Genomic DNA, 21530 nt, shown 5'->3' on the forward strand with positions numbered 1-21530 from the left:
TGATTTGCCCCTGCTGGCCAATCACCACTGCTCTGCCTCCTGGGCTGTAATTTTCAAAATTCTCTGCTGGGCTGATTGGAGAGAGCACGGGGTAAGTTGAGACGGACGCCGGTTGCTGCGACGCGGAGCTCCGGTCATTTCCCGGGCCTCTCCTGGGCTAGGACTGCGTCCGTGGTCTTTCCTCTTCTGCCCTCAATCTCGATATGAGGTAGGCACCTTTGAACTTGTACTGCCCGCTTGAATGTCCGGTTGTGTCGCAAGCGGGTGGGTCCTTGAGCCTCACTGCAGTCCCTTGTAACTCACTGTCTTCTTTTGCCGGGATGCATGGGATCCCTGACACGAAACCTTTGCTTTTTCCTGTCAGTCAGCAGTCTGCGGAGAGAGCCCTGTACGAGGTTGGGGAGGGAGTGTGTATTAGTGGGTGAGATGGCAAAGCAAAAAAACAAACCAAAAAAACCAAACAAAAACAACAAAAAACCAAAACTGGGTCTCAGCTTTTAAATGGAGCTACCAGTACACATGCCTGAATCAGAGTACATTTACATAACGTCTTTTCACAAGCGAAACTGTGCAGGATCAATTTCATCCACAAGACATATTTAAGCTAGAGAATGCTACTTGAGGGATGTCTTTTGAACTACAGGTTGAAGGATATGAAGGAAGATGGAAACACGTGTCCTTCCTCCCTTGTTGTCTCCACTGGCTCTCTTCTATCACCACCACCTCAAACCTCTCCAACTCTGGCTTTCCACTGCTCTCTGCTATGGTCCTCTTGGAATCCTAGAATGTCAGAAGTTGAAGAGATCCTAGAACAGTGCTTCTTAAACTTTAAAGTGCCTACAGATCACCTGGGGTTATTAACTTGCACTTCCTGATTTGGTAAGGCCTACCTCCGGGCCTGAGATTTTAAATTGCTAACAAGCTCCCAGGTGATGCTAATATTGCTGGTCCATTGACCATGGTCTAAATGTCGAGGAGACTCTGGTCCCACTATCTCATTTTATTAGGTGGGGGAAGGAGGCCTGGAGAGGGAAAAGGGACCTGTCCAGTGTCACTCAGCCAGCTAGGGCAGGATTAGAACTAGACCCTAGGCATCCTTCCCAGCTCAGTGCTGCTTTCATTGACACCATGCTGCTTTCTCTCCCCAGTGTCTTGCTGTCTGTAACCTGCCTTTATATATGAAAAGAAGTCGCTACTGTTTCCTGAGATTGTCTTGATCTACAGTTTTGGACTCTGAGCAATTGGGCTTCTAAACAAGCCAACTTGCCCCTGTGTGGGTTTCAGCACCAGCCCTGGGATGCCCAATAGAGTCTTCAACACTCATCAGTGTGTATGTAGGGGAGATGGAAAGTCTGGAAAGTAGAAAGGATTTTAATTTTTTTGTCCAAGTAAGGCTAAGGGTTCTGTAGGTAGTAGAAGTTGAGAGTGTTCTGCAGAGTGTCCTTTTATGAAAGCATGTTTCTGGTGGTGTCAATCCCCTCCCCCCACCTAGTGGTGGGGAAATTAGTTACTTAAGTCGGTGTCTGTGTCCCCCAAAGCAAGTGATTATTGTTCAGGATAATGAAGGTGATACATGACCATCATCTGAAAAACCTTATTTTCTCTGAGGTTTAGTCAACCTGTGATGTCATCAGCTGAAAGTTTTCTGGCCTGTTGACTCCAGTTTGATTTTTTCTTTCCGCTTGAAAGATAAAGATTTCAGAACATGAGTCTTTGGTCATCCATAAAAAATTGTATGAGATGTGAATAATAATAGTGGAGTGAGTGGTTTTCATACAGTGCAGTTAAGGGTGGGTTCACTCAATTTAGCTTTATTGCTGCTTGGCTGAGTTTTGAGGGATGAGATGGAAAATAGGTTTGAATTTGGAGGAAGAGAAGGAGAATAAGACGCACCATTTATTCTGAGTACTTACCAGGTTAAGCTTTGCACATACAAATTTACATTTGAGCCACACAATACCTCTGCAAGTAAGAGGTGGTATAGCTCTTTTGCAAATGAGGAAACTGAGGCTCTAAGATGCTAAGTTGGCTGATTTAGGAGCCCAGTTGCTTCTTAAAAAAAAGTCTGTGTTCATTCTAACTCCTCATTACTCCTCATACTACCACACTATGGCCTTTCACTTTGGGCTGTGGGCTATTTTGGAATCTTTTTTGCATACAATCAGAGAGACTTCATGGTATTTTAGAAAAGAGCCCTGGAAAGAGCTGGGTATTCTATGCTGCTTAATAATTTGTCCTGTGTAGTAAGTCACTTAACTCATCTGGGACTATAAAATGGAAAGAATTGTACTTGCCCTGCTTACCCTCACAGTTTTGTTGGGAGGATTAACTGACATAGTAAATGTGAAGGCACATACTTGTACTGACTTTTCCTTGCCAACAAAATGTTTAATATTCTCCATCCAAAGCAAAGCCCAAGTTAGCCTTTCTTCTTTCTTAAACCTTCCCCTCAAACTGCAGTCTTCTCTGCAGTCTTACCAGCGTGGCCCCAGCCTAGCTTGCAGCCTCTTTCTAACTCCTCCCCGACGCATTCTTTATACTCCACACTCCAGGCAAGTTTGGATGTTCCCAGACTTGCTGTGCTCTGCATGTTCAAGCCTCCGCCTAGGCTCAGGCTTTCTTTGCCTGGAAAGCTCCCCTGTCTACTTGGGAACCTTTTTGTCGTTTAAGTCCAGATGGAATCTCCCACAAGATTACTGACTTTCCATTATGTTTCTAAAGTACTTTTTATCTACCATTTTTAAATCATTTGTCATATTTTTATGTTACTGTTAGAGCTGTGCCTGTGAATACTTCTAGGGTAAGATACATGATTTATTTGTGTTTGTATCTCCATTGCCTGAAGTATCTGGTGCATTGCCTTTAGGGTCTCTCTTATGGAAGCCTGTTCTTTGTCAAATGCAGTTGAACTTGGACACTGAATATGGGTGGGGTTAGAAGGGCAGTTGTATTTGAGTGGGAAGGGTCTCTTGGATATCCAAGAGCTGATTCCTCCTAATTATGTATTTGCTTGTAAGATACATAAGTATATCATACTATTGGGAACTCACAAACTAAAAGAAATTTAAGGAATGTAGAATGGGATCCCACACTGAGATGGGGTGAAGGTAGGACTCTCCCAACATCTGTAATGACTGTTAAATTTTTATGTCAAGTGATTTTCAACAAGTTAGTTCCTTCTGTTGTTATCTTTTGATTTTATTTTATTTTTTTCTTACTGGGTGTCTGGAACTGGATTACAGTTTCTTGATTGAATGCAGCCTTTGAATACCCTCTGGCCTATTGTGCATACGTGTGTGTGTGTGTGTGTGTGTGTGTGTGTGTGTGCAGTGTATTCTTTTGCCTTCTCTGTAGCATCATTATAATTGCTGTGGCCAGGACCCCATGCCTTTTAAAGAACATTAACCCTACCAGCGAGCCTCCATACTATATGATCTGTCATGTTCTTGATTATTTTCAATGCAAAACTGTTAATTTGTCCCCAGTGTTCCTAGGCTAAACTAGGGGCTAGGCCACAGTCCCAGTGCCCACAGGGGGTGGCAGGCACTGTACTGAGCTTTTTACATAGAGTATCTCATTTAATTTGAACAGTGCCCTGCAGAGGTACGTATACTTATCTCCATTTTACAGATGAGATAACTGAAGCCTAGGGAGTTTAAGTCACTTGCCCATGGTTAAGTGTGGTAGAACCAAGATTTGAGCCCAGATCTGCTTAAATTAAAGTATGTTTTCTCCTAGGGATGCTATAGAGAGACTGGGTTTTCTCGAGGATCTCCAGAGAATTCTGATATTTCTGGTGAATGGTGTTTTAAAGAGTCCTTTTCTGATTGCAGCCCTGCCTTGGATAGATGCTGCTGAATCCATAAGAAATGCCACTGCCACTACCACCCCAGCGCTCCAGACGTGAGACTAAGAAATCTCAGTCCAGCAAAATTGTGCCCAGTGATCATGGCCCATCTGAAAAGGTTAGAGCAAGCTGTCCCTCCCAACAGTGTTTCAAATAAGCTCTTCCTGCGTTTGTTCAGTCCCTATCCTCATCCCTACATCTTTTGAAATATGTGTGGTTTAATCTGAGAAAGTGGGAAAGGGTGACAGACCTTGTAGTTGGAGAAGACCAGCAAATTAGGATTTAGGGAGAAAGTGTCAACTCTTCTTTCCCGTAAATGCATGGCTAAGATGAAGGCCGTTCTCCATAACCTTCGAAAGCAAACAATACTCAGTTCTCATTAGTGATCACATCTATACTCTTACTTTCTCTGAGATGCTCAAAGCACCTTGCCAGGTGGCTGCTTGGTACATCCTGGGGAGAGTATGAAGATTAGGTCAACAAACGTATTATAATGCTTTTTACACCTATTAAATTTGAAGAATGGGCCCATTTTGAGCCTGCTGTTTTGACCTTGTGGATAGTTTGTCATTCCGACCCTGCGATGTTCTATGTTCCTCATCATTCATATTTTAATCAGAATTTTACTAACCTGATGAATTGTCATTAAGAGAGTATTTCCTGGAGCAAACATCATTAGGCCAATTTATTTTCCTTGATTGGTTTTCTCTCAGCACAGATAAACACTTTCTAATCATTTTCATTTTTGTCTCACTGAAATGATTTTCTTAGAGGGGCCAAATGTGTTTTTCCTATGTAAATTTGGCAAGAAAGATTTGATACATTGATCAGATTTTTGTCCATATCAAATTTTCTGATTAGAGTTCTGCCACTGTAAGTTTTCTTTTGTGGCCGTTATTTTTCCAAATCCAACTCTCTCAGGGCACATTTTGCAAATATAAATTTTATTGAGTTCAGTTTTACCCATTGATTTTATTTGGGGCTGGTTATTTCTACCAGTAATATTAAGTAGGAATTGGATAACAGGCCAACAGTTAATTTCTTAGCCAATTTGAGAGAAAATACTAATTTATTTTTGCTAATTATTTCCACTAGGATTATTTATCATGAACTAGATAAGAGACTAATAGTTTACTTATTTCTTAGCTTAATCAATTAAAAAACAGAAGTAATTCTTCTCAGCTCTTTCAGGATTGCTCCACTGTGCTAGATTGTTCTATTGTAATATGAATCCAGTTCTCTAAATTTCTAATCACTTACTGTGTCATGTACTAACTGTCCATGATGTAAATAGAGAACAGGGAAAATAAATGGTCGGACCTCAATGTTCTGCTTCATATTATTAACAACTCTCTGACATAGGTAGGGCAGGGTTCTCAATTCATAAAGGAAATCTGATACTTAGGAGACTTTCACCAAATAAAAACTGTTAGGGAACAGAAAAGCCCTACAGCGTGATTTACCTTAACCTCTAACCCCACAGAGATAGTCTTGCTCATTTGGGAGTGGGGTAAGGCATGTGTAGATAAACACTACCTAGAAAGGAAACTCCCTTTGATCCAAAATATTCACCCTTCCTCCTTTCCCCCATCTCTCCCTTGTATACACTAAAAGGGATTAATATAAATTACCAAACTCCTTTCTTAAAGTACAGAATTTTCCCTATGAGGTTTAAAAACATATTGGACTATATACTTTTAAAATACTATTTCTGCCCGTTTACAGTTTATATAGATTTTTAAAAAACATGTTTTCTCTTATTTGATCCTCAAATGAGGTAGGTCATTATCCCAATTTTACTGATGAGGAAATTGAGTCTCAGAAACTAAGTGACTTGTGCGAGGTCAATAGCTAATAAAGAGCTGATCCTGGATCAGTATCTAGGTACGTGTGTTATTGTCCTTATTGAGAATGTCTTAAATCAACTACTTAACATAAGAAACACTTAAGTTTTGTTAAATTATTGAACTAATTTACCTGGGAACGTCCATATTAAAGGAATGAGTGGGAGTTGCAGGGTGGTAGGGGTGGTGATGGCTAATCTTGGCTAGTATAGCCATAAATATGAGAGGAGTAAGAGAGAAAATTAGCTTCACCAAGCTAGGTTGCTCATTCTGAGAGTTACACTGACAGTCATCTTTTCTCCTCCCAGCCTTGTCCCTATCATCAATGATTACCTCCTTCAGGGACTCTCTAAGCAGTGGGTGCCAAAATTTCCTTTTGTTGTAGTTTATTGGGGTTTATTATAGGCGTCTGCAGTTGCTTGGAGATTCAGCCATTCCCCGCCTGAGCCCCAAAGATGACCTGAAGTCCCTGAAAAGACTGCTCACAATTGGATATACGCATTTACCTCTTTTACTTTTTTAGAGAGAGGAGAATTACCAAGCAAAGATATCTCCATCTTCACCTCAGGGACCACTGAAAAAGAGGTCAGCTTTTGAAGATCTCACCAACGTGAGTATGCCAGTCCAATCCTCTGCCATGGTGTCGCATAAGGTTTAGACAACCTCTTCCTTGAGGGACCTTTCCAGTTTACCAAACTCTGACCCTCTCTAGAATGTTGAGAGCCAATTTTATTTGGAATCAATGACCCAATTTCAGAAACTGCAGTGGCTCTTTTGCTGGCACATACCATCTGGATTAATTGATGGAGCTCTCTGGAAGCAGCAGAGTGATTATGAGATACGAAATTGTAGACAAATATGAGAACTTTGGGATCTTGCATTTAGATAAAGTCCAGAGGTGGCTCAGCTGGTTGCGTAGGCCTTGGAGGCAAGTACTCTGGTAGATTCATTGTAGTCTAGGGCAGTGTTCATCAATTCAAGCACTGTGGGCATTTTGAACAGGAAAGTTTTTCTATTGTGTACGACTGACTTCAGCCAGCATTCCTGGTCCCTAGCATTAAGTTCCAGCAGCACCCCAGTCATAGTGACAATCAAAAATGTCCTCTGATGTACAGAACCGTTGATGACCACAGTTCCATGATCTGGTTTTCAACTATGGAGATCTAGAAACTCAATTTTGGCTAGAATTCTTGAGTTCACTTCCGAGTTACCTCCCTTCTGGTGTTATTAAGGCGCCAGCAAAGAAAATCAAATTTACTAGTTAGAAAGTTACTAACTGAATATAGAATTGAGTCAGAGGTAATCTTTGGTCTTAGAAAATAATAGTAACTGATGTCTCCTGGGTGTTTACCACGTGTCAGGCACTATTCTAAGCATTTTTCCCTGTATCCACTCACTTAATCCTCATAAAATCCTTTGAGGCAGATACTATAATTATCTCCACTTCACAGATAAAGACTTGCCCAGTGTTGGTTTTGAAGTCTGTTTCTTTTTTTTTTTTTTTTTTTTTTTTTAAATTTTTTTTTTATTTATTTATGGCTGTGTTGGGTCTTCGTTTCTGTGCGAGGGCTTTCTCTAGTTGTGGCAAGCGGGGGCCACTCTTCATCGCGGTGCGCAGGCCTCTCACTATTGTGGCCTCTCTTGTTGTGGAGCACAGGTTCCAGATGCGCAGGCTCAGTAATTGTGGCTCACGGGCCCAGCCGCTCTGCGGCATGTGGGATCTTCCCAGACCAGGGCTCGAACCCGTGTCCTCTGCATTGGCAGGCGGATTCTCAACCACTGCGCCACCAGGGAAGCCCTGAAGTCTGTTTCATCTAGGATACAGAGAACCCTAGTGAACCCTATCCTGCCCTCTATAATAGTGTCCTTCTGTGGCTACCAGAATTCTTACATCTGCTAGATAATATTTTACCTCCTTGGGCAGGATTGGATAAGCATTGGCAAAGTTCTCCCCTTTGTATCTCTGCTCTTTAGATGCTATGTGACCACCTTTGTGCTAAAACAGTCTTTTCCCCATGCAGATTACAACATGTATGATTGTGTTACAGCTTCCTGCATAATCAGATTTACTCTAGATTGGTTGAAAGAGCTACCTCCCACACAGACCTGTAAGGTTAGATTCATTTCCTGACTTATTTAACCATGGCTCTAGAAACTTGGTTGAAATAAGGTAGCCACACAAATCAGGAGCAGATGCAGCCCATCTTAATGTAGCTTCCCTTGGCCTCCAGAGTCCCTGATGGGAGTCCAGTGACACTGTGCAAAGCAAAGTCTAACCACATATGAAAAACTTTCTTGCCATGTCTCAGTCCTTTTTTTGTCATGAAGTTTATATCATCATTCATAGAGAACAAACACAAATAAATTAATAGGAAACACATGCTAGGACCCTCCTGATTCTCCAACTGAATTCAACATCTGTTAGGCCACATACCTGTCCAGGGTTGGGGAAGCAAGGCATGCCTGAGCAGTATCTCTGCCTCTAGCTTTTCAGAAGCTCAGAAAGCCCGTATCCCTTTTGCGTTCAAGTTCTGGTCACCTTGAATGGTCTTTGGTGCTTTCCAGACAAAGTTCCATCATTACAGTGTACCTAAGCCATTCCAGGGTTGGGCATTTCTGCAGACGTCTGAGCTCATTTCTTTGAGGGTTGAGGACTCCTTTCTCTCTGAACTTTGGGGATTCCCTTTATGACAATTTGCTTCTTCCTGTCAGTTATTACTTCATTTACATGTCCCCATATCTGTCTTCTCCTCAACATTCACCACAGTGAGGTCCTGGCTTGCCAAAAGAGCTGATCTGTTTTAATTAGTTAGTCTGCTGTGAGTGTTCTTTTTCCCCCTCTCCTTTATCCTTTCAGCATGGGAAGGACTTTTGATTTGTTAGAGCTGGTCCAAAGCCAGTGGATGAGGAGATAAAGTCTATTTCCTAAATTATTTTTTGTCAGTAGGATTGTCATCTCTGTTTTCCTATTTTTTGGTGAAAGAATTATGGGGAGATACTGGTAAAGGTCCCCTTGAGCTTAGATCTGAAAATATTAGTGCTTTGAACCTTCACACATGGCAAGTTGAAAGTTTCACCCTGGGGATTAGGGTCTCCACCTCTCTCCTGCCAAGAACGCACATCTTTTCCAATTCTGGATCTCAGCTGGACACACAAGGAGTCTGTAAAACTTTAGGTGAAATTAAAATGCAAACTGTGTCAAGCTCTTTGAAGAGCAGAAGTGGACAACAACTTGAGGGCCTAAGAAAGAATTCCCTGTTGGATTGTAGTTGCTTATTATGATACGATGATACAAAGGCATAATTCTTTTATACTTCATTTGGAAATAATTTCAAATTTATAAAAAGTTGCAAAAATAAAAAACAGTACAAAGAACACACATATGCTGTTTACCTAGATTCACGTATTACTAACATTTTATCCTATCTGCTTACATACATCATGATCCTTTACCATGAAATACTTAGGGTATTTCAGTGTATATAGAGAAAGAGTCTCTATATACTATTTCTCCTCAGAGAAATAGTCTTATATAAACACAGTGCAGTCAACAACTTTATAAATTTACACTGATATAGTGTTTTTATGTAATCTGTTGTCCATATTCCAATTTTTTTCCATTGACTTTGTAAAGTCAATGTTATAAGCATTTATCCCCCTTCAGTAAAGGATCCAGTCTAGGGTCGTTTACTTGTCATGTCTCTAGCTTCTTTTAATCTGGAACACTTCCATAGCCTTTCTTTGTTTTTTATGATATTTTTGAAGAATACAGTCCGACCAAACCCCCCATTTTAAAAATAGAACATTCCTCATTTTGTGTTTGTCTGATGTTTCCATGTGATTAGATTGATGTTATATACGCTTGGCTGGAGTATTGTGTAGGTGATGTTCTGTCCTTAGAGTATCACATCTGGAGGCACACGACATCCATCTGTCCCTCATTGGTGAGGTTAATTTTGATCACCCAGTCAAGATGTTGTCTGGCTTCTCCGCTGTATAATTACTGTTTATTTTTTTTCCTCTTGCAACTAATAATCTGTGGGACACACTCTTAAGAGCCTCCAAATAGCCACTCTTCATCAAAATGTCCCCTAGATTTAGCATTCATTGATGATTTTTGCCTAACACAATCTTTATGATGATTTTTCCAACTCTAGCACTTGTTCCCCATTTACCAGTCTACAAGCAGAGGCCTCCCTTCTTCCCTGTTTATTTATTATTGGTATAGACTTATGAATTCCTATTTTTTCAGTGGTTTGTTGTTCAGTATTGTATTTTATTATTTTGGTGCTCAAATTGTCCCAGATTTGGTCACTAGGGTCCCCTTTAATCTGACTACTGTGTCTTTGTGACATACTATCATCATTTTTTTGAGCATTTTCTTTCCAGCATAACAGGATGTTCCAGGATGTTCTTGTACCTGTTTTATTGCCATGGAGTCAACCATTTCTGTGAAGAATTCCTGTTCCTTTTAGTGGGGAATGGTATTAGAGACCAAGATCTCAGTGCTAGGTGTGCTACTGGGGTGTCTGCCTTTTCTGCCCTTTCTGCAGACAGAGTTAGGAAATGTCTGCATGTATATATACATATAGATACACACATATCTGTACTTAAACATATATATATATACACATATATCTATATATACAAATACATACACTCCTGTATACTCAGATGTATATACACATATACCTATTTAAGAAATCATGAGTCCACACAGCTCCCATTCCAAAACGTACAGGGTTCTTTCTTGTATTCCTTAATCCGTGTTTATATGCTCCTTCTCTACAATGAGAACCATGATTCCCAAGATCATCAACACATTTACTCAATACTATAATACATCTAAAAGAGTTTCAGAATTACTTCTTTCACACCACCATAATAAACACACCTACTAAAAAGAGTTCCAGATTTATTTGCAATATTCTCCACCATCCCACAAACGCATCCTGACTGAGGATGTATATGGTGAGGGTGTATAGTCTGTGTTTACTTGGATTAGTTGTTTATTATCTTGTATTTCCTTCTGTTTTCTTTCTTTTGTCCTTCAGTGTGGTTATGGTATTTATTTGGAATATAATTAGATTCAGTTTGTTTCATTTTAAAGGCATAACCTTTAAGATTATTTTTATTGACATTATTCACAGTCCCATGATCTCTTCTACTGTTTAAATAGAATTAGTCATGATTAGAGTTTCTGGTGGAGCTCCCCAGAGCCCCATGTTAAATAAATATCCCCTCAGTGAGATGGGATAGATGTATCACAGGTAGTGTTGTATTAGAGGTCTATCCTGAAAAGCTAGTTGATCTTGGTATACTCAGGCAGCAAAGCCAGTTATATTGCCTTTTCCCCCCTCTAAATATCTTATGGAGTCAAAATGGAATGTGATGTTTACAAAACATCTTTTTGAGAATTTGCCAGCCAGTATACCTGACATTGGAGATCAGAACTACATCATATGTATCTTGAAATCACTTAGGGCTGCTATTTAGCTAATATGCACCAGGACTACTGTACTGCCAGCTTCCATCATGACTAGTTGGCACCAGTACCATACTGGTTGTAAGATGTTTTGATCAATGTTCCTGGGAACACCCAAACAAGGTATCCAGGGTGTGGATGTGTGTCAGGACCTTCCTATGAGAACCACCTATTGGGTAATTTGAGGTTCTCTCTCTCTCTCCATTTCCTTGCTTCCTCCTCCAGACCAGCCCCCCCCACCTTTTTTTTTTCTTGCAGGCTTCTCAAAGTCAACCTGCCAAGCCCAAGAAGGAAGCCAGTAATGAGTTTGTTAAAGATGTTTCCAAGAAGAAAAACAGGAACACACCTGCTCGTGGGTGAGTACGAGGGGACTCAGATGTCATTGTTTTATATGGTAAAGGAGAGGGTGTGACATCCTTTTGACTGCCTTTTGTCCCCATTGAGAACATTTTTAGTGAGCTACAGTGGTGAGTACTACATTAACTCTGGGTGCTTAGATGGACTAAATTGCTGAAGAATTACAGGCCTCATCTCACCACCACCCCCAATCTTTCTCTCTCCCTCTCTCTGCCCCCCTCCCTCCCTCTCCCTCTCCCTCTTTCCCTCTGTCACCCACCTACATGGTGTGTGCATATTGAAAGAGCTGTTGTCATTGAGGAATTTGCCAAAAGGTCTTGTGCTCATCTTTTCTCTATTTTAGTACTTCAGTCCTTGACTGAGCTACTCTGTGGTTGAGAGTGTGGAGGCAACTTAACTTTTCAGGGGATTCTCAGCAGCTGGCTGATAGCTTGCCAGTCTGCTTATCCCATTAGAACCCTTAGGGGGAGGTTTGTTCCTTGTTACTGTAGAGAAATTACTATCTCCTTAGGCCAAAAATGTGTGTTTTCCAGCTGTTATAGGGAACTGATCACAGGTTCTGCAAGTAGATAGGAGTATTCTCATCTAGGATCGGGAAAAGGATTTACTCCTAGGAAAATTTCTATTAGAAGAAGAGTTAGAAAGTGGAGTGAGACCTTTTTATATCCTCTCCTCATTCCAGTGGGAATTACTTCTTTCTGGAAGAATAGAATAGATCAGCTAGATAGCTATAACCCGGCTAAGCATGGGTTCCAAATGGTAAGGGGAAAAGTTTGGGGAACTCCAAAAAATTAACATGCCAGGTCCACAGGACACTTTGCTAATTACCCAGCAGAAAGAAATCATACAAGAAGATTAGCATTTAGCCCTACTCAGTTTCTTGCTGAAATGAAATTCCTGGGATTTGCGTGTGTATTTTGACCTTAATTCCCTGTGTTATTTTCTTTTGAATTTCTTTCACCATTCTGACTTTAGCAGGGAAATCCTCACAAAATGCCATAAACATTCTTGTCCTCATTCAGAGTTCAGTGAAATGGACCCTAATAATAGTGCTAGAGCTAATAGCTAACATCTATTGAGAGTTTACTGTACTCACACATTATTCTAAGTGGGTTTTTTTTTTGGTAACAGCTTTATTAGGATATAATTCACATACACAATTCACCCTCTTAAAATGTACAATTCAGTGGTTTTTAGTATATTCACAGAGTTATGCAGCCATCACCACAGTGAATTTTAGGATATTTTCATCAACCCCAAAAGGAACTCTACCTTTAGCTGCCACCTTTCAGTCCTCCCTACCTGTAGGCAAACACTGGTCTACTTTCTGTCTCTATAGATTTATCCATACTGGACGTTTCCCAGAAATGGAATTGTACAATGTATCGTCTTTTGTATCTGGCTTCTTTCACTCAGCATAATGTTTAAGGGTTCATCCATGTTGTAGCAGGTATCAGTACTTCATCCTCTTTTATTGCCAAGTAATATTCCATTGTATGGATGTACCATATTTTGTCTATCCATTCATCAGTTGATGAATGTTTGAATTGTTTCCACCTTTTGGTTATTGTGAATAGTGCTGCTATGAACACCTGTGTACAAGTTTTTGTTTGAACACCTGTTTTTAATTCTTTTGCATATGTAACTAGAAATGTAATTGCTGGGTCATATGGTAATTCTATGTTGAACTCATTGAGGAACTGCCAAACTGTATTCCATAGTGGTTACACTATCTTACATTCCTACCAGCAGTGGATGAGGGTTTTGAATTTTCCACATCCTTGCCATTTTCTGGGTTTTGTTTGTTTGTTTGTTTGTTTGTTTTTTGTTTTTTTAACGGCCATTCTAGTGAGTGTGGGATGGTATCCCATTGTGGTTTAGATTTGCAGTTCTCTGATGACTAATGATTTGGGAATCTTTCATGTGCTTATTGGCCACTTGCATATCTTCTTTGGAGGAATGTCTACTCAGATCCTTTGCCTATTTAAAATATTTGGTTATTGATCTTTTTATTATTGAGTTGTAAGAATTCTTTATATAATTTAGATACAAGTCCCTGATCAGATTTATGATTAGCAAGTATTTTTCCTCCATTCTGTAGGTCTTTTCATTTTCTTCTTGGTGTTCCTTGAGGCATAAATGTTTTTAATTGTAATGAAATCCAATTTATTTTTTCTTTTGTTGCTTATGCTTTTGGTATCATAATCTAAGAAACCATTGCCAAATCCAAGGTTATGAACATTTACTTTTAAGATTTTTTTCTTTTTTTTTTTCACACACACACACTGTATTTTATTTTTACAAGAGATAAATAGACTGACACCAAGCATTGTACATGGATGACCACAACAAAAGCAACAATGATTGCAATTACCAAACATGAAACACACTCATACTATGTCATAATATTGACATTCAGTCCAGTAATCCTCCACTGTAACAGCTCCTTTACTTTGCAGTGAAAATTGATTTGTATATTCTTTGCCTCTGAGTCCTTGTGGGATTTTTTTTTTAATTCAGACAGAAAGTCACAAAAATTATATTCATCCTCATCAGTTCACTCAGTCCCATGTAATTAATTTTTTTTTTCATCTTGATCTTTTGTTAGCACTTTTATGAGTTCATCAGTTTTTCATTAGAGTTCTGAAAATGCTTATTCATTCAGTTCAGCAGTACAGTCAGTTACCAGAAACCTGTACTTGTCAGAGTCTTTTCCATGAATTTCTTGAAGATGAAACCCTTTTATAGGAACATATTTGCAAAATCATCAGAGTACACCCAGAACTGTCTGTAAATGACAAAAGACTTAAAAATGACCATGGTTAAAGATTTGATGAAAGTTCATAATAATGCAGTTGACAAGAAAATTAGTTATTTCTGAGATATACATTTTAAAGTAATAACTAGGATTATTACTTATAACATTATACCAGAACATATAAGATTTTTAGAAATTTCATGTAATGTCTGAAACATTTATATTAACATATTTGCATACAAATACAAATATAAGATTTTTAGAAATTTCATGTAATGTCTGAAACATTTATATTAAGATATTTCCATACATATTTGCATACAAATACAAATATAAGATTTTTAGAAATTTCATGTAATGTCTGAAACATTTATATTAAGATATTTCCATACATATTTCCATACAAATACAAATATAAGATTTTTAGAAATTTCATGTAATGTCTGAAACATTTATATTAACATATTTCCATACAAATAACCCAATGAAAGTTTAGTATTAGTTGCTTTGTTTGTTTTTTTATACTGCAGGTTCTTATTAGGCATCAATTTTATACACATCAGTGTATACATGTCAATCCCAATCACCCAATTCAGCACACCACCATCCCCACCTCACCGCAGTTTTCCCCCCTTGGTGTCCATATGTCCATTCTCTACATCTGTGTCTCAACTTCTGCCCTGCAAACTGGCTCATCTATACCATTTTTCTAGGTTCCACATACATGCATTAATATACGATATTTGTTTTTCTCTTTCTGACTTACTTCACTCTGTATGACAGTCTCTAGATCCATCCACTTCTCAACAAATGACTCAATTTCGTTCCTTTTTATGGCTGAGTAATATTCCATTGTATATATGTACCACAACTTCTTTATCCATTCGTCTGTTGATGGGCATTTAGGTTGCTTCCATGACCTGGCTATTGTAAATAGTGCTGCAATGAACATTCGGGTGCATGTGTCTTTTTGAATTACGGTTTTCTCTGGGTATATGCCCAGTAGTGGGATTGCTGGGTCATATGGTAATTCTATTTTTAGTTTTTTAAGGAACCTCCATATTGTTCTCCATAGTGGCTGTATCAATTTACATTCCCACCAACAGTGCAAGAGGTTTCCCTTTTCTCCACACCCTCTCCAGCATTTGTTGTTTGTAGATTTTCTGATGATGCCCATTCTAACAGGAGTGAGGTGATACCTCATTGTAGTTTTGATTTGCATTTCTCTAATGATTAGTGATGTTGAGCATCTTTTCATGTGCTTCGTGGCCGTCTGTATGTCTTCTTTGGAGAAATGTCTATTTAGGTCTTCTGCCCATTTTTGGATTGGGGTGTTTGTTTCTTTGATATTGAGCTGAATGAGCTGTTTATATATTTTGGAGATTAATCCTTTGTCCGTTGATTCATTTGCAAATATTTTCTCCCAATCTGAGGGTTGTCTTTTGGTCTTGTTTATGGTTTCCTTTGCTGTGCAAAAGCTTTGAAGTTTCATTAGGTCCCACTTGTTTATTTTTGTTTTTATTTCCATTACTCTAGGAGGTGGATCAAAAAAGATCTTGCTGTGATTTATGTCAAAGAGTGTTCTTCCTATGTTTTCCTCTAAGAGTTTTATAGTGTCCAGTCTTATATTTAGGTCTCTAATCCATTTTGAGTTTATTTTTGTGTATGGTGTTAGGGAGTATTCTAATTTCATTCTTTTACATGTAGCTGTCCAGTTTTCACATCACCACTTATTGAAGAGACTGTCTTTTCTCCATTGTATATCTTTGCCTCCTTTGTCATAGATTGGTTGACCATAGGTGCGTGGGTTAATCTCTGGGCTTTCTATCTTGTTCCATTGATCTATGTTTCTGGTTTTGTGCCAGTACCATATTGTCTTGATTACTGTAGCTTTGTAGTAGAATCTGAAGTCAGGGAGTCTGATTCCTCCAGCTCCATTTTTTTCCCTCAAGACTGCTTTTGCTATTAGGGGTCTTTTGTGTCTCCATACAAATTTTAAGATGATTTGTTCTAGCTCTGTAAAAAATGCCATTGGTAATTTGATAGGGATTGCATTGAATCTGTAGATTGCTTTGGGTAGTATACTCATTTTCACAATGTTGATTCTTCCAATCCAAGAACATGGTATATCTCTCCATCTGTTGGTATCATCTTTGATTTCTTTCATCAGTGTCTTATAGTTTTCTGCATACAGGTCTTTTGTCTCCCTAGGTAGGTTTATTCCTAGGTATTTTATTCTTTTTGTTGCAATGGTAAATGGGAGTGTTTCCATAATTTCTCTTTCAGATTTTTCATCATTAGTGTATAGGAATGCAAGAGATTTCTGTGCATTAATTTTGTATCCTGCAACTTTACCATATTCATTAATTAGCTCTAGCAGTTTTCTGGTGGCAGTTTTAGGATTCTCTATGTATAGTATCATGTCATCCGCAAACAGTGACAGTTTTACTTCTTCTTTTCCAATTTGTATTCCTTTTATTTCTTTTTCTTCTCTGATTGCCGCGGCTAGGACTTCCAGAACTATGTTGAATAATAGTGGTGAGAGTGGACATCCTTGTCTCGTTCCTGATCTTAGAGGAAATGCTTTCAGTTTTTCACCATTGAGAATGATGTTTGCTGTGGGTTTGTCATATATGGCCTTTATTATGTTGAGGTAGGTTCCCTCTATGCCCACTTTCTGGAGAGTTTTTATCAGAAATGGGTGTTGAATTTTGTCAAAAGCTTTTTCTGCATCTATTGAGATGATCATATGGTTTTTATTCTTCAATTTGTTAATATGGTGTATCACATTGATTGATTTGCGTATATTGAAGAATCCTTGCATCCCTGGGATAAATCCCACTTGATCGTGGTGTATGATCCTTTTAATGTGTTGTTGGATTCTGTTTGCTACTATTTTGTTGAGGATTTTTGCATCTATATTCATCAGTGATATTGGTCTGTAATTTTCTTTTTTTGTAGTGTCTTTGTCTGGTTTTGGTATCAGGGTGATGGTGGCCTCATAGAATGAGTTTGGGAGTGTTCCTTCCTCTGCAATTTTTTGGAAGAGTTTGAGAAGGATGGGTGTTAGCTCTTCTCTAAATGTTTGATAGAATTCACCTGTGAAGCCATCTGGTCCTAGACTTTTGTTTGTTGGAAGATTTTTAATCACAGCTTCAATTTCATTACTTGTGATTGGTCTGTTCATATTTTCTGTTTCTTCCTGATTCAGTCTTGGAAGGTTATACCTTTCTAAGAATTTGTCCATTTCTTCCAGGTTGTTCATTTTATTGGCATAAAGTTGCTTGTAGTAGTCTCTTAGGATGCTTTGTATTTCTGCAGTGTCTGTTGTAACTTCTCCTTTTTCATTTCTGATTTTATTGAGTTGAGTCCTCTCCCTCTTTTTCTTGATGAGTCTGGCTAATGGCTTATCAATTTTGTTTATCTTCTCAAAGAACCAACTTTTAGTTTTATTGATCTTTGCTATTGTTTTCTTTGTTTGTATTTCATTTATTTCTGCTCTGATCTTTATGATTTCTTTCCTTCTGCTAACTTTGGGTTTTGTTTGTTCTTCTTTCTCTAGTTTCTTTAGGTGTAAGGTTAGATTGTTTACTTGAGATTTTTCTTGTTTCTTGAGGTAGGCTTGTATAGCTATAAACTTCCCTCTTAGAACTGCTTTTGCTGCATCCCATAGGTTTTGGGTCGTCGTGTTTTCATTGTCATTTGTCTCTAGGTATTTTTTTATTTCCTCTTTGATTTCTTCAGTGATCTCTTGGTTATTTAGTAACGTATTGTTTAGCCTCCATGTGTTTGTCTTTTTTACATTTTTTTCCCTGTAATTCATTTCTAATCTCATAGCGTTGTGGTCAGAAAAGATGCTTGATATGATTTCAATTTTCTTAAATTTACTGAGGCTTGATTTGTGACCCAAGATGTGATCTATCCTGGAGAATGTTCCGTGCGCACTTGAGAAGAACGTGTAATCTGCTGTTTTTGGATGGAATGTCCTATATATATCAATTAAATCTATCTGGTCTATTGTGTCATTTAAAGCTTCTGTTTCCTTCTTTATTTTCATTTTGGATGATCTGTCCATTGGTGTAAGTGAGGTGTTAAAGTCCCCCACTATTATTGTGTTACTGTCGATTTCCTCTTTTATAGCTGTTAGCAGTTGCCTTATGTATTGAGGTGCTCCTATGTTGGGTGCATATATATTTATAATTGTTATATCTTCTTCTTGGATTGATCCCTTGATCATTATGTAGTGTCCTTCCTTGTCTCTTGTAACATTCTTTATTTTAAAGTCTATTTTATCTGATATGAGTATAGCTACTCCAGCTTTCTTTTGATTTCCATTTGCATGGAATATCTTTTTCCATCCCCTCACTTTCAGTCTGTATGTGTCCCTAGGTCTAAAGTGGGTCTCTTGTAGACAGCATATATATGGGTCTTGTTTTTGTGTCCATTCAGCCAGTCTATGTCTTTTGGTTGGGGCATTTAATCCATTCACGTTTAAGGTAATTATCGATATGTATGTTCCTATGACCATTTTCTTAATTGTTTTGGGTTTGTTTTTGTAGGTCCTTTTCTTCTCTCGTGTTTCCCACTTAGAGAAGTTCCTTTAGCATTTGTTGTAGAACTGATTTGGTGGTGCTGAATTCTCTTAGCTTTTGCTTGTCTGTAAAGCTTTTGATTTCTCCATCAAATCTAAATGAGATCCTTGCCGGGTAGAGTAATCTTGGTTGTAGGTTCTTCCCTTTCATCACTTTAAGTATATCATGCCACTCCCTTCTGGTTTGCAGAGTTTCTGCTGAGAAATCAGCTGTTAACCTTATGGGCGTTCCCTTGTATGTTATTTGTCGTTTTTCCCTTGCTGCTTTCAATAATTTTTATTTGTCTTTAATTTTTGCCACTTTGATTACTATGTGTCTCGGCGTGTTTCTCCTTGGGTTTATTCTGTATGGGACTCTCTGCGCTTCCTGGACTTGGGTGGCTATTTCCTTTCCCATGTTAGGGAAGTTTTCGACTATAATCTCTTCAAATATTTTCTCTGGTCCTTTCTCTCTCTCTTCTCCTTCTGGGACCCCTATAATGCGAATGTTGTTGCGTTTAATGTTGTCCCAGAGGTCTCTTAGGCTGTCTTCATTTCTTTTCATTCTTTTTTCTTTAGTCTGTTCCGCAGCAGTGAATTCCACCATTCTGTCTTCCAGGTCACTTATCCGTTCTTCTGCCTCAGTTATTCTGCTATTGATTCCTTCTAGTGTAGTTTTCATTTCAGTTATTGTATTGTTCATCTCTGTTTGTTTGTTCTTTAATTCTTCTAGGTCTTTGTTAATCATTTCTTGCATCTTCTCAATCTTTGCCTCCATTCTTATTCCAAGGTCCTGGATCATCTTCACTATCATTATTCTGAATTCTTTTTCTGGAAGGTTGCCTATCTCCACTTCATTTAGTTGTTTTTCTGGGGTTTTTTCTTGTTCCTTCATCTGGTACATAGCCCTCTGCCTTTTCATCTTCTCTATCTTTCTGTAACTGTGGTTTTTGGTCCACAGGCTGCAGGATTGTAGTTTTTCTTGCTTCTGTTGTCTGCCCTCTCAAGATTTTTTTCTTTCTAGAGTTTTAAAGTTTTAACTCTTAATTTAGATTGTTGATCCATTTTGAGTTAATTTTTATTGTTGGTGTATGTTAGGGGTCTAACTTCATTGTTTTGCATGTATTGATAGATATCCAGTTGCCTCGGCACCATTTATTGAAAAGACTAATCTTTCTCCACTTAATTGTATTGGCACCCTTGTTGAAAATCAGCTGACTGTAAATGTGTTTATTTCTGAACTCTCAATTTTATTCCATTGACCTACATGTCTTTCATTATGCCAGTACTGTGCTATCTTGATTATTGTTGTTCTGTAGTGTGTTTTGAAATTGGGAAGTGTGATTCCTCCAACTTTGTTCCTCTTTTTCAAGATTGTTTTGGCTCTTCTGGGTTCCCTGCAATTCCATATAAATTTTCGAATCAGCTTGTCAATTTCTACTAATAAGCCAGCTGGGATTCTTATAGAAGTTGCCTTGAACCTGTAAATCAATTTGGGGAGTATTACCATCTTAATACTAAGTCTTCCAATCCAGGAACATGGGATGTCTTTTCATTTATTTAGATCTTTAATTTCTTTTAACATTTTTTTGTAGTTTTCAGAGTATAAATTTCTCACCTCTTTTGTTAAATTTATTTCTAAGCATTTTATTCTTCTTGATTCTATTGTAAATGGAATTGTTTTCATAATTTCATTTTCATGTTGTTCATTGCAAGGATATAGAAATACATGTGATTTCTGTATATTGATCTTGTATCATAGAACTTTGCTGAACTTGTATGTTAGTTCTAATAGTATTTGTGTGTGGGTTCCTTAAGATTTTCTATGTATAAGGCTATGTCATCTGCTAATATAAGTAGTTTTACTTTTTCCTTTCCAATCTGGATCCCTTTTATTTTATTTTCTTGCCTAATTGCCCTGGCTAGAACCTTTAGTACTGTGTTGAATAGAAGTGTTCAGAGTTGAACATCCTTACCATCCAAGAGTTGAATGACCAAGTTATTCTGGTTTTCCTAGGACTTTCCCAGTTTTAACATTGAAAGTCTTGCATCCCAGGAATCCTCTCAGTCCTAGACAAACAAGGACAGTTGGTCACTCTATTGAGGAAGCCTACTCTGATCACCCCAGGCTTTAGATATCATAGACACTAAATACCTACTTCCTATACTAGTGATTTTTAAGAGGTGGATTTGGAGAGGCAGGCAGGAGCAAGATCACCAGGGCCTTATGGACCATGGCAAAGAGTTTGTACTTTATTCAAAGAACAGAGGGGTTCAGTTCTAAAGCGTCAGCAATGCTATATTAGTTATTCACTACTACATGACAAATCCTCCACCCCCCAAAAAGAGAGTTGGACATCCTTGTGTTCTCCTTGATCTTAGGGGGAAAGCATCAGTCTTTTACAATTAGCTATGACATTAGCTTTGGGTTTTTCATAGATGTTCTTTCACAGTTAAGGAATCTCCTTTCTAGTCCTAGTTTGTTGAGTGCTTTTATCATGAAAAGGTATTGAATTTTGTCAAATGATTTTTCTAGATCTATTGAGATATCTGGTCATGTAGCTTTCCTTTTTATTCCATTAATATGGTGTGATAACATGAATTGATTTTCAGATGTTAAACTAATTTTGCATTCCTGGGATAAATCCTAGTTGGTCACAGTGTATAAT

General features: G+C 38.3%; 1 protein-coding gene across 2 annotated transcripts in view; it reads left to right on the plus strand.

The window, feature by feature from the left end:
• CCNB3 (cyclin B3) overlaps window positions 1–21530 on the plus strand; it is a 113328-nt gene that overhangs the window by 44359 nt on the left and 47439 nt on the right. Inside the window, exons 1-4 of one of the 2 annotated variants that reach the window (XM_057539066.1) lie at window positions 78–208; window positions 3834–3965; window positions 6215–6301; window positions 11435–11532. In XM_057539066.1, coding sequence (XP_057395049.1) covers window positions 3870–3965; window positions 6215–6301; window positions 11435–11532 — 281 coding nt within the window. In that variant the 5' untranslated portion in view covers window positions 78–208; window positions 3834–3869. Of the gene's footprint in view, window positions 1–77; window positions 209–3833; window positions 3966–6214; window positions 6302–11434; window positions 11533–21530 lie in introns of those variants that run through there. The other variant, XM_057539067.1, reaches the window with a different exon arrangement.

Source organism: Balaenoptera acutorostrata, chromosome X (assembly GCF_949987535.1).
Source record: "Balaenoptera acutorostrata chromosome X, mBalAcu1.1, whole genome shotgun sequence".
NCBI classification, from domain to species: Eukaryota; Metazoa; Chordata; class Mammalia; order Artiodactyla; family Balaenopteridae; genus Balaenoptera; species Balaenoptera acutorostrata.